Below are 13667 nucleotides of genomic sequence, written 5' to 3'. Positions count from 1 at the left end.
CGATTCTTTCTCTGTCGCTTTGTATCTATCGCTCTCTCTTTCTCTCTCACTCTATCTCAGCGTTTGCTTCACACTCAGTGTCTCTGCATTTTTAGTTCGCGAGTATGGGTGCAATGGACATCTGATCGCATTTTAGAACGCAAGGAAGTAATTGAGTGAGGATTGAGAAGTGCATGCTTACCACTCTATTAGAAAGGGAAGCGGTATCTGCGTTGTCATCTGAAAAACAAATTGTATCAATCTTAATTTTGTATCAATATGTATCTCTTTCATCAGCAGACTCAAGAGATGAACTTCATACTGACTTGAGGAGTAACAGTGCCATTGCATTTTTAACAACCGTTGAAATTGAAACCTGATTGCGAATTGGAATTAAAAATTGGACGCTGATTAGTAACCAGTATTGTTTGAAGTTAGCAAAGCGAGCTGGATCACTTCCACAATCTATCAAACAGCGATGAAGACGATTCATGCCCTCAAAATTATTTCATTGTTACCCACAACAATCAGAGAATTTCTACAGTGCAGAAGGAGGAAAGTTGGCCCATCGAGTCTGCGCTTGCGCTCTAAAAGACTATCGTAACTAAGGCTATCTCCCTCGCCATATTCCCATAACCCCACTTAACCTGCACATCTCATGACACAAAGCGACAATTTAGCATGGCTAATCCATCTAACCTGCACACCTATGGATCCCAGGCGCTGTGCGCCAGTAGTGCTATCCAGTGTGTCACTGTGCCCACCCCCCGCCTTATATCCCACGTGTACTTTTATAAGTAGTTGACCTGTGCGCAGGATCTCTTGGTCAGCTATTCCCCGGAAGGAACAGGCAAACCATTACAGTCTTGGACAAGCAGGTGATACATTAACTAATTGGAAACCCTTGGCCGCCATGTTCGGCTCTTTGGGAGAAATCCGGAGCACATGCCGGAAACCCGAGCAGACACGGGGAGAACATGCATATTGCAAACTATCACCCAATGTCGTTATTGAACGTGGATCCCGGGCGCTGTGAGGCAGTAGTGTTATCCAGTGTGTCATTGTGCCCAGCCCTCGTTATATCCCACGTGTACTTTTACAAGTTGTTGGCCTTTGCGTGGGGTCTCCTGATCAGCTATACCCCGGAAGGAACAGGCAAACCATTACAGTGTTGGACAAGCAGGTGAATCATTAACTCATTCGAAGCCCATGGCTGTCATGTTCGTCTTTCTAGCCTTATACCTGAGGAACAGGAGGTCAGCCCCTCGATCTATTACTTTCTGTAATTCAGCTGATTTTGGATACCGGCGCTCTTTGTTCCTGCTTTTTCCCTTGCTTGCCTGATCTTTATTTTTGCTGATAAATTGTTGATCTATGATGTACAATTGCTCTGTAAGTTTAATGTAGCCTTTATCTTTGACACAGTAGAAGCAATGGACAGTATCTGTAACTCAAGGAGGAAGAATCCTGCAAGCATTAGTGATGACGTGTTTGATTGACTTGACTGGTGGCGAATGAATTGGCTGAAATGTCTGTGCCCTGCATCGTGGTCAGTGGCGAAGGGTGACGCTCCAACTGACATGTTTCTCAGTGTTACACGAATGTAGTTCGATCAACTTTTGATACTGCAGGCTGGAAGGAGGAATCCAACCAACTCTTTCCAAAATGTCAAATTATTTTTCACCAATGTGCTACTGTGAGTGTCTGATAACTCTGCAGAAAAAGATGATTCAAAGCAATGGACACAACCTGATAAAACTGCTACTGAGTAATAGGCTGGTGTGAAGCCAATGGCCTCTCCTGGAAATGCTGTGAGGAAGATGTGCTGATGAACTGCAAAGGAGGTCATGAGGGGCTCTGAAGAAGGTGCATCGAAGTAACCTTCATCTTATAATGTTTACCCTTTACAACCCTGTGTGTTTATCTGTCCCGAGTGTGTGAGTAGATGGTGGGACAGTTAAATGGACGTTATAGGTTAACGTGTTTGTTCCCTAGCTGTAATTACAGCATGTTGCAACTTGATTCTTGTTATAAACAAACACAGATGTGTTTCAACTTACAATCTGGTGATTGTAATTATTGGACATCAAAGGACCAAGATGTCGGGGATTTGTATATAATTTTTTTTTTAAAATTTAGTGTACCCAATTCATATTTTCCAATTAAGGGGCAATTTAGCGTGGCAATTCACCTACCCTGCACATCTTTGGATTGTGGGGGCGAAAGGAGCGATCACAATATGGTGGAATTCAAAATACAGATGGAGGGTGAGAAGGTAAAATCAAGCACGAGAGTTTTGTGCTTAAACAAAGGAGATTACAATGGGATGAGAGCAGAACTAGCTAAGGTAGACTGGGAGCAAAGACTTTATAGTGAAACAGTTGAGAAACAGTGGAGAACCTTCCAAGTGATTTTTCACAGTGCTCAGCAAAGGTTTATACCAGCAAAAAGGAAGGGAGGTAAAAAGAGGGAAAATCGACCGTGGATACCTAAGGAAATAAGGGAGAGTATCAAATTAAAGGAAAAAACATACAAAGTAGCAAAGATCTGTGGGAGACTAGAGGACTGGGAAATCCTTAGGGGGCAACAGAAAGCTACTAAAAAAGCTATAAAGAAGAGTAAGATAGATTATGAGAGTAAACTTGCTCAGAATATAAAAACAGATAGTAAACGTTTCTACAAATACATAAAACAAAGAAGAGTGGCTAAGGTAAATATTGGTCCTTTAGAGGATGAGAAGGGATATTTAGTAATGGGAGATGAGGAAATGGCAGAGGAACTGAACAGGATTTTTGGGTCGGTCTTCACAGTGGAAGACACAAATCACATGCCAGTGACTGATGGAAATGAGGCTATGACAGGTGAGGACCTTGAGGGGATTGTTATCACCAAGGAGGTAGTGATGGGCAAGCAAATGGGGCTAAAGGTAGACAAGTCTCCTGGACCTGATGGAATGCATCCCAGAGTGCTAAAAGAGATGGCTAGGGAAATTGCAAATGCACTAGTGATAATTTACCAAAATTCACTAGACTCTGGGGTGGTCCCGGCGGATTGGAAATTAGCAAACGTGACACCACTGTTTAAAAAAGGAGGTAGGCAGAAAGCGGGTAATTATAGGCCAGTGAGCTTAACTTCGGTAGTAGGGAAGATGCTGTATTCTAGCATCAAGGAAGAAATAGCGAGGCATCTGGATGGAAATTGTCCCATTGGACAGACGCAGCATGGGTTCATAAAGGGCAGGTCGTGCCTAAATAATTTAGTGGGACTTTTTGAGGACATTAACAGTGCGGTAGATAACGGGGAGCCAATGGATGTGGTATATCTGGATTTCCAGAAAGCCTTTGACAAGGTGCCACACAAAAGATTGTTGCATAAGATAAAGATGCATGTCATTAAGGGGAAAGTAGTAGCATGGATAGAGGATTGGTTAATTAATAGAAAGCAAAGAGTGGGGATTAATGGGTGTTTCTCTGGTTGGCAATCAGTAGCTAGTGGTGTCCCTCAGGGATCAGTGTTGGGCCCACAACTGTTCATAATTTACATAGATGATTTGGAGTTGGGGACCAAGGGCAATGTGTCCAAGTTTGCAGACGACACTAACATAAGTGGTAAAGCAAAAAGTGCAGAGGATACTGGAAGTCTACAGAGGGATTTGGATAGGCTAAGTGAATGGGCTAGGGTCTGGCAGATGAAATACAATGTTGACAAATGTGAGGTTATCCATTTTGGTAGGAATAACAGCAAAAGGGATTATTATTTAAATTATAAAATATTAAACATGCTGCTGTGCAGAGAGACCTGGGTGTGCTAGTGCATGTGTCGCAAAAAGTTGGTTTTCAGGTGCAACAGGTGATTAAGAAGGCAAATGGAATTTTGTCCTTCAGTGCTCGAGGGATGGAGTTTAAGACTAGGGAGATTCTGCTGCAATTGTATAAGGTGTTAGTGAGGCCACACCTGGAGTATTGTGTTCAGTTTTGGTCTCCTTACTTGAGAAAGGACGTACTGACACTGGAGGGTGTGCAGAGGAGGTTCACTAGATTAATCCCAGAGCTGAAGGGGTTGGATTACGAGGAGAGGTTGAGTAGACTGGGACTGTACTCGTTGGAATTTAGAAGGATGAGGGGGGGATCTTATAGAAACATATAAGAGTATGAAGGGAATAGATAGGATAGATGCGGGCAGGTTGTTTCCACTGGCGGGTGAAAGCAGAACTAGGGGGCATAGCCTCAAAATAAGGGGAAGTAGATTTAGGACTGAGTTAGGGATGAACTTCTTCACCCAAAGGGTTGTGAATCTATGGAATTCCTTGCCCAGTGAAGCAGTAGAGGCTCATTCATTAAATGTTTTAAGACAAAGATAGATAGTTGTTTGAAGAATAACGGGATTAAGGGTTACGGTGTTCGGGCCGGAAAGTGGAGCTGAGTCCACAAAAGATCAGCCATGATCTCATTGAATGGTGGGGCAGGCTCGAGGGGCCATATGGCCTACTCCTGCTCCTAATTCTTATATTCTTATAAATCCACGCAAACACGGGGAGAATTTGCAAATTCCACACGGACAGTGACCCAGAGCCGGGATCGAACCTGGGATCTCGGCGCCGTGAGGCTGCAGTGCTAACCCACTGCGCCACCGTGATGCCCCAGATATGTATATGAATTGTTGCTTAATTTGTGTTGTGACGTCGAGTCAAATGGAGCTGGAATGGACCGCATACTAGCCCTGGTGTCCTATAAACGCAGCTAATACGACAATGTGTCCCCATATCAGCTGCAATTTCATAAATTATTTTAGTGCTAAATTTGGACACGAGGGAACGCAATCGAAAGGATATCAATCTGGCATCTCCCAGCTCACAGTCATTGATTTAATTTGTCAGAATGTGAGTGCAACACGGTGACGCCGTGGTTAGTGCTGTTGCCTCACGACGCCGAGGTCCCAGGTTGGATTCAGGCTCTGGGTCACTGTCCGTGTGGAGTTTGTATATTCTCCCCGTGTTTGCGTGGGTTTTGGCCTCACAACCGGAAGATATGCAGAGTAGGTGGATTGCCCACGCTAAATTGTCCCTTAATTTAAAAAAATGAAATTGTACGCTAAATGAAAAAAAAAGAATTAGTCAGAAAGTTGTGCGTGGGTGGAAATAGTTCGGAAATGCAATTCTGCCCAATTTCTGTCGGAGTTCTGCATAAGGCCACGTCAATGATATTTACCAACTTTTACAGATGCACCATAGAAGGCATCCTATCTGATTGCATCACAGCCTGGTGTGCCAACTGCTCGGTCCAGGACAGTATGAAACGACGGAGAGTCGTGAACACTGCCCAATCCATCACACCAATCTGCCTCCCATCCATTCACTCCATCTATATCTCCCGCTGCCTGGGGAGAGAATCATAGAATTTACAGTTGAGAAGGCTATTCGGCCCATCGGCACCCTGCGCAAGCCCACACTTCTATGCTATCCCCGCAACCCAGTAACCCCACTGAACCTTTTTGGACACGAAGGTTTGGCATGGGCAAACCACCTAACCCGCACATCTTTGGATGGTGGGAGGAACCGGCGCGCAGGATGAACCTCACATACACACGAGAAAAACGTGCAGGCTCCGCACAGACAGTGACCCAAGCCGGGAATCGAACCTGGGACCCTGTAGATGTGAAGCAACTGTGCTAACCACTGTGCTACCGTGAAAGAGGGCAGCATTATCAAAGACCCCTCCCATCCCGCATACTCACTCTTCCAACTTCTTGCATCGGGCATGAGATACAATCATCTGAGAACACGCACGAACAGACTCAAAAAGAGCTTCTTCCCCACTGTTACCACACTCCTAAATGACCCTCTTATGGACTGACCTCATTAGCACTACACCCTGTATGCTTCACCCGATGCCGGTGTTATGTAGTTACATTGTGCACCTTGTGTTTCCCTATTATGTGTTTTCTTTTCTTTACTTTTCTTTTCAAGTACTTAATGATCTGCTCGCAGAAAAATACTTTTCACTGTACCTCGGTACACGTGGCAACAAACAAAATCCAAAACAAAATTTAGTACGACTACTGGTCAGGTACTCCCAATGCATGTTTGAGACATTCCAATGCTATATTCTATCATCCGCTGCACTGAACAGCAACCAGTATTATGATGGTCACTAACGGTTTACCGCCATATGAATCGGACAAAACAATATTATTTTTAATCCACGTAATTGAACCCGACCTCGAGCATGAATCCTACACTTACACTTGCAATTCTTGTTTCCATGGCGCCTCTCTACATCCGTTGTAGTGGAAATTCTGCAAAATAAAGTCAAATATACTAAGGATTTCGAAATGTTGACCAGAACTAATGTTTATTAATTATACACATGTTTTAGAAAGGTGTGAAGTGGGCTAATTGCAGTTATTCAACATTAAACACAATAGCCCTGAGGTAGGCAAAATTTAGTGATGGGCATTCACAATTTTGCGAAGTAAATAGATATTAGAACCTTTCCTCAGCATGGAGATTGGCGGTGGGATGCCCAGTGGCGCGGTATTTAGCACTGCTGCCTCAAATCACCCAGGGACCCAGGTTGGAGTCCGGCAGCTGTGGAGTTTACATGGCCTCCCGTATCAGCGTGGGTTTCCTCCAGGTGCTTCGTTTTACTCCCACAGTACAGGTTAGGTGGATTAACAATGCTATCATTACCCCTTTCTTTTCAGATATGTGAAGGTTAAATGGATTGGCCATGCCAAAATTTCCCGTTCGTGTTCAGAGATCGGTACATTAGATGGATTGGCCATGGTAACCTTCTTTATTCGTGTCCAAAATTATGTAGGTTAACTGGGATTACAGGGCAATGGGGATCGGGCGGATGGGAATGGGCGCAGTGGTGACCCTATCTGCTGTGCTCTTTCAGATGGTCGAGGATACGCGACGGTCTGAATGATGGGCGTCTGCTTTGTAGGGAATCTATGGATTCCACAAAGAATGAGAAAGGGGGGCATGATAATAATCACAGACGTCAACCATCAGTGAAGTAAGATGTAATTTTGTAAGTGTGAGAACCAACGTATAGTCACAGTCACAAAATATAGTTGCAGTCTTTGTAGGATGGATTCCCTGGAGGAGCAGTTTAACAAAAGAACAATGAAACGTACAGCACAGGGACAGGCCCTTCGGCAATCCAAGCCTGTGCCGACCATGCTGCCCGACTAAACTAAAATCTGCTACCCTTCCTGGGTCCGTATCCTTCTTTTCCCATCCTATTCATGTATTTGTCAAGATGCCACTTAAATGTCACAATCGTCCCTGCTTCCACCATCTCCTCCGGCATCGAGTTCCAGGCACCTTCTGTTTAAAAAACTTGCCTCGTACATCTCCTCTAAACCTTGCCCCTCGCACCTTAACCCTATGCCACCTAGTAATTGACCCCTCTAGCCTGGGGAAAAGCCTCTGACTATCCACTGTCTATGCCCCTCATAATTTTGTAGACCTCTATCAGGTCTCCCCTCAACCTCCGTCGTTCCAGTGAGAAGAAACCGAGTTTATTCAACCGCTCCTCATAACTAATGCCCTCCATACCAGGCAACATCCTGGTAAAGCTCTTCTGTACCCTCCCTAAAGCCTCCACATCCTTCCGTAGTGTGGCGACCAGGATTGAACACTATACGTGTTTCCCAAACATGATTGTGAATGAAAATCTGTGGTGCTGTATCTTACAAAGTGATTACAATCATTTCCTAGAACGACGTGGCTCAGTCGGCAGGAACCTGGCAATATCGGTCACTGGTCCCGGATCAAATTGTGTTAACAGAGAACGGGGGAGTTGTGCATTTATCACAAATTAAATAGGACGGTCAGCATTTGAAACGAGAATTCGGAGGCTTGGTTTTCTGTTTCGAAAAACGTACACGAAACGTATGCGAAATAGCGGTTGCATCAGATGGATCTAGTTCATTGGTTGAACAGAAAGGAAGGGATTCTTGAAGTTGATTCCAGTGTAAACTAATGTAGAGGTAAAAATAGTGCCAGTCTTTGGGAAGCGATGAATGGTGGTTGCCACCTGTCCTGAACAAATAACTGTGGGCTTTGCATAAAGTTGTGAATCTCAAAATAATATGCGTGATGTAATATCCTCACCTGACCAGGTTCTGCCTTTTTTTTCGTCCTGCCAGAATCAAAGGGGAAAAGTTGTTAACCGGGTGGCAAATAATCTTCAATCTGGGCTAATTTATCAAACGTTCAATGCCACTCGTGTTTCAAAGATTTTATTTGGAATCTAGATGCAAATAATAATTTCCATAATATTCATCTGCATTATCATCATAGCCATCATCATCATGATCAACATACCGTTCATCATTATCAGCATCATCATAGCAAACATCATCATCATCACTTTCAGCATCTTAATCTTCATAACAATCAGCATCACCATGCTGATGCGAAAAGCACCAAGTAAAAGCTCAATTATCCACTACATGAAAAACATTGGAACCTGTGCCTACCCAAGAGCGGACCGTTTGTCAGGGAGTGAAATCTCCGTCACTGGCCTATATGCTCGTAAAGATAAATCTGAGTCTAAAGAATAGTGGAAATCTGAGTCGCATTCTTCTATTACATTGAGAGATTCCTAATCGTTTGGCTGGTCTAATATTGTGCACCTTTCCTGAATCGATAAATGGTTTATTTGTCATAAACATCCAGCAGCTGACTCTTGAGACCTTGTTCAACAACTTTGACGCACCAAATCTTAAACTGAATCGGATATATTAAAAAGAAAAATTCTGCAGCTGCTGGAAATCTAAAGTAAAAAGGGAAAATGCTGAAAATGACCTCGGCGTATGGCAGCAACGGCAGAGGGAGAATCGGAATGAACACTTCCAGCCCGTATCCCGTATGGCTTCTGAACTAAATATTTGGAGACATGCGATGGGTGTTAGACTATCTTAAATGGAGTGGACCGGATCGAAAGTCGGGGTTAGGTGAGAGACCTGACAAAGCCAAATCTTGGGATAAAACAAAGAAAGTGTTCATGAGATGGATGTTCCACTACGAGCACTTCCTGTTACATCACATTTATGTCACTATCAGCAACTGTTTTAGTCTTTAACAGCACCATTAAGATTCCCTATGCCCTCTGTCCATCTTTGCCCTCGGTCTAATCTCGCTAGCTCGAACCTATCACTGACCTATTTTCCTCACCAGCTCAACCCCCTGTTCAACAGCACAAGTCTATCATATCTCCCCCTCGATTTAACTCTGAAGATGAGTCACACAAACTTGAATCGTCAATTACCTTCGTCTCTTCCCAAATGCTGCCAAACGTTCGGATCTATCAAGTCGGGTTTGAGAAACGAGTCTTCGATTCAAAAAAATCGTGAAATCACAGAATCCTTACAGTTCAAACACTGCACCAACCATCAAAAAAAGAACCCTACTGAGGTACACTTCCCCGTCAAACCCAAATCATCCCCATAAATTAACCTGCACATACCTGGACACAAATAGACAATTTATCATGGCCAACCAATTTAGTCTACACATCTTTTGGACACCAATGAGCAATTTAGTCAATCTACTTAACCGTCACATCTTTATGGGGGGAAATCGGAGAAGTTGGAGGGCATTGGAGGGCAGCACGGTAGCATTGTGGATAGCACAATTGCTTCACAGCTCCAGGGCCCCAGGTTCGATTCCGGCTTGGGTCACTGTCTGTGCGAAGTCTGCACATCCTCCCCGTGTGTGCGTGGGTTTCCTCCGGGTGCTCCGGTTTCCTCCCACAGTCCAAAGATGTGCAGGTTTGGTGGATTGGCCATGATACATAGCCCTTAGTGTCCAAAATTGCCCTTAGTGTTGGGTGGGGTTGCTGGGTTGTGGAGATAGGGTGGAGGTGTTGACCTTGGGTAGGGTGCTCTTTCCAAGAGTCGGTGCGGACTCGATGGGCCGAATGACCTCCTTCTGCATTGTCAATTCTATGATTCTATGATAATCTATGACACCCACCCAGCCACGGAGAGACAGAGCACGGTCCGCTCAGATCGTCTTCCAAGGCTGGATTTGAAGCCAGGTCCCTGGCGCTGAGAAACAGCATTGCTGATTAGTGTGCTACCTTGCCGCGCAACTTGCCCAGTATTAACATCATGGAGGAGCGTAACAGCTGCCCGCCAATCAACTCTGGGCAAACTTGAATTACATGCTTTAAAATAATTTTAACTATGCGTCAACTTGGAAATGCAACGATAGAAACATACAAAAGAAACAAATCGCGACTACCTATAGTGTGCGAAACGGACAATTCTATCGTCGCGCTTTTTAAACTGTCGCCACTTCGACTATAATTGAGCATTGAGAACTAGAGTAAAACAGTCATAAGACCATAAGACATAGACGCAGAATTAGTCCACTCATCCCATCGACTCTGCTCCGCCATTCAATCATGGCTGATATTTTCTCACCCCCATTCTTCTGCCTTCTCCCCATAAACTCTGGTCCCTTTTATCTCACCCTGACCACTCACTCCAATACTTGATCGCTTCTGAAGAGTTGATTGCGGGGTGCAGTAACATTGGCGGATGAGATATTGGAAGAACTGGACTACAATGGGCAGCGCTGTAGCATTCTGGATAGCACAATTGCTTCAAATCTCTAGGGTCCCAGGTTCGATTCCGTCTAGGGCACTGTCTGTGCGGAGTCTGCACATTATCCCCGTGTGTGCGTGGGTTTCCTCCGGGTGCTCAGATTCCCTCCCACAGTCCAAAGATGTGCAGGTTAGGTGGATTAGCCATGATAAATTTTCCTTAGTGTCCAAAATTGCCCTTAGTGTTGGGTGGGGTTACTGGGTTATATGAATAGGGTGGAGGTGCTAACGTTGGGTAGGGTGCTCTTTCCAAGAGACGGTGCAGACACCCTGGGCAGAATTGCCTCCTTCTGCACTGTCAATTCTATGATAATCTATGACAATGCTGGTACTCACTTCAATCCAAATGGTCAAAGAAAAAGTGATTTGACAAAAATACGATATTTTTTAACTAAATTAGTATTGACAGCCGTTTGCTGTCCGTGACATTCATTAGATTTTGTTCTTGTCAATTCGACTGAATACCAATACGATGGGTAGGAAATGCACAAGTGCCTCTTTGGTCCGAGTACCGAAGATGACATCTGCTCTAGGCGGAGCCTGATATTCAGTGCTGCTGTTTTCAATGAATCATTACATTGCCTAATAATTTGTTAATGGTGGAACTCGCGTTTCTGTTGTTTCCCAGGTGATGATTCAAATGTTACAAACTATTTTAAATGTCAATATCCTGGTGTGATTCAATAATGTTCAAACTCTATTGCAGAGAGACGGCACGATTCAAAATTAGCTCACTGTGTTACCTTTTGCAACCGATTTGATGGAGGGGCACTAAATGTTTACAAGACCGCGCCACATTTTGAGAATACCAGTTTTCATGGAATGTCAGTTGGAGTAGAATTTTCTTAAATGCCTTTGTCATCCATAATTGATGGACCTATACCTGGTCAGGCTTCAGAGCATTGGCGAGCTCTGGGAGAGGGTTTTAAGAGCTATTTTGCTACTGCTCCTGTTTTCATAGTTATTTCTGACCCCATCGTTCTGCAAAGTCTTTTTGCTGTTAAATTTCGTCATTTATTTATATATATAAGTATATTCCTTTGAAGACACAAGATAATAAGACCATATAGGAGCAGAGTTCGGCCATTCCGCCCATCGAGACTGCCCGGACATTGGATCATGCCTCATGTGTTTCTCATACCCATTGTCCTGACGTTTCATTATAACACATGATTCCTTTACTGGTCAAGAACATGTCTCTATCTTGAAAACACTCAGTGACTATTCGTACACTGCCTTGTGCAGCAATGAGTGCCGCAGATTGATCACACTCTGGCTGAAGAAAGTCCTCCTTATCTCTGTTCTAAAGGATCGTACCTTCAGTCTGAGGCTGTTACCTCGGGTTCCAGCTCTTCTTTGTAGGAGAAACAAACCCTTCACGTCTTCTCTATCCAGGCCTCTCAGTGTTCTGCACATTTAAAAAAGATTCCCCCTCCTCCTCCCTCTAAACTCCATCGAGAACAGAGTCAGAGTCATCAACTGTTCCTCATATGATAAGCCCTTCATTGGGGTGATCATTCTTGTGAACCTCCTCTGGACCCTCTCGCAAACCAACACATCATTTTGAACAACTCGGTACACATAATCCGTATCACATTGTGCTGCCTACCTCTCTTCACGATGAAGAAAGAAATGAGCGCCACAATCAGTAAGATGACGATCAAAGCTCCACATCCGACGGAAATCGCAAACATTTGTGCACGAACTATGCCATAGAAAAAAAAGACATGTTAAGAATTAAGTTGAATCTGCAGCATTTGCAGCAGACACGTATCATAGCAGGAGGTGTGTTTGGTGATGCCTGGCTGATTTTGGGGTGATTTTGACAACGTTGTAATGCATGAACGCTATTGCATGGGGAAACATCTGTGTGCTCCAAAATTTGAATTGGAGCCAGATATCTGATCTGACAAGGTAAGGCTCAGATATAAACAAATTGTTACGGATGTGGGAATACGATACAAAAACAGAACGTGCTGGACAACCTTGGAAGGCCTGACAGCACCTGTGGATAGAGAATTGAGCTAACATTTCGAGTCTGGATGACTCCGGCAAAGATAGAGAGAACGGCAAATATGTGTACCGTTTTGCGGAGGGAGCGTGGAACAGAAGGGCTGGATAGAAGACTAGAGATAGGTGGAGGTTGAAAAGTAGTCGTGGACAATCAAACTAAGGGTATGTAAAGGGGGGTGATTCGGCTAAGAAGGGTCTTGAAAATGGCACATTAATAGATCAGGATGTGTTAGTGGCAGTGTGTCCAAGGACAAGGAAAAGAAAAGAGATGGCCCAAGTGGGTTGGGTTGGGGGAGGGGAAAAATGAAGTGAAAGTAACCTGTTAGAAATAAAAATGGGGTTTAGGGGTGGAGAGATTCCACAGCCTAAAGTTGTTAAACGTACTGTTGAATCCAGAGGTTGTAATGTACCTAATCGGAAGATGAGGTGTTGTTCCTCCAATCTGCGTTGTGATTCACTGAAACCTTGTAGCAGGCCAAGATTTCGCTTCCGAAAGGAAAGTCTGATGGATTAATTATTCCAGCTTTATATTGAATTCAAATTTCAACCCTCTATCATGGTGGGATGCGAACCAGGTCATTACCATCTGTTGATGATTTATCAGTTCAGTTGTGAGATGGACCTGACCCCGGAGAATATATGAAAGTTTTTATTTCTTTGCCATTCGATTCGAATGGACGTCAGGTGAAGAATTTACTCCCTCTGTCACCTTTGCGTGTTCTGCCAGGGAGACTTTAACACTGACATGTTAAGGACAAACAGACAGCTTCTCTGCACTCCCATGTATGGTATCATTCCTATTAAGTAGTTCGCAAAGACTGGACATAAATTGGTCAAGTGTCCAAAGTCAAGAACTGCAACACATCAGGCGGTAACTGTTTACGATTTACCAAACGCAGAACACAGGCAAGAACCAAGAAATTAAATGTATGACAATTGAGCAAAATCTCCCCAGGATATATACATTGGGTCAATAAGAAATATATGTTGTATGCGAATGAATGGAAATAAAGTTTCCATTCATCAGCATACGGATATTCTCCTCTACAATAC

General features: G+C 43.9%; 1 protein-coding gene across 1 annotated transcript in view; it reads right to left on the bottom strand.

Moving 5' to 3' along the window:
• Positions 1–91: 91 nt before the first annotated feature.
• LOC140397091 (uncharacterized) overlaps positions 92–13667 on the bottom strand; it is a 31051-nt gene continuing 17475 nt past the window's right edge. Inside the window, exons 5-8 of the mRNA XM_072486126.1 lie at positions 12211–12306; positions 8102–8129; positions 6221–6273; positions 92–219 (exon numbers count right to left, since the gene is read on the bottom strand). Of these exons, the coding sequence (XP_072342227.1) occupies positions 92–219; positions 6221–6273; positions 8102–8129; positions 12211–12306 (305 nt within the window). The remainder of the gene's footprint in view (positions 220–6220; positions 6274–8101; positions 8130–12210; positions 12307–13667) is intronic.

The sequence above is a fragment of the Scyliorhinus torazame genome, chromosome 20, assembly GCF_047496885.1.
Source record: "Scyliorhinus torazame isolate Kashiwa2021f chromosome 20, sScyTor2.1, whole genome shotgun sequence".
NCBI lineage: Eukaryota > Metazoa > Chordata > Chondrichthyes > Carcharhiniformes > Scyliorhinidae > Scyliorhinus > Scyliorhinus torazame.
This window is presented reverse-complemented; position numbering and strand designations above follow the sequence as displayed.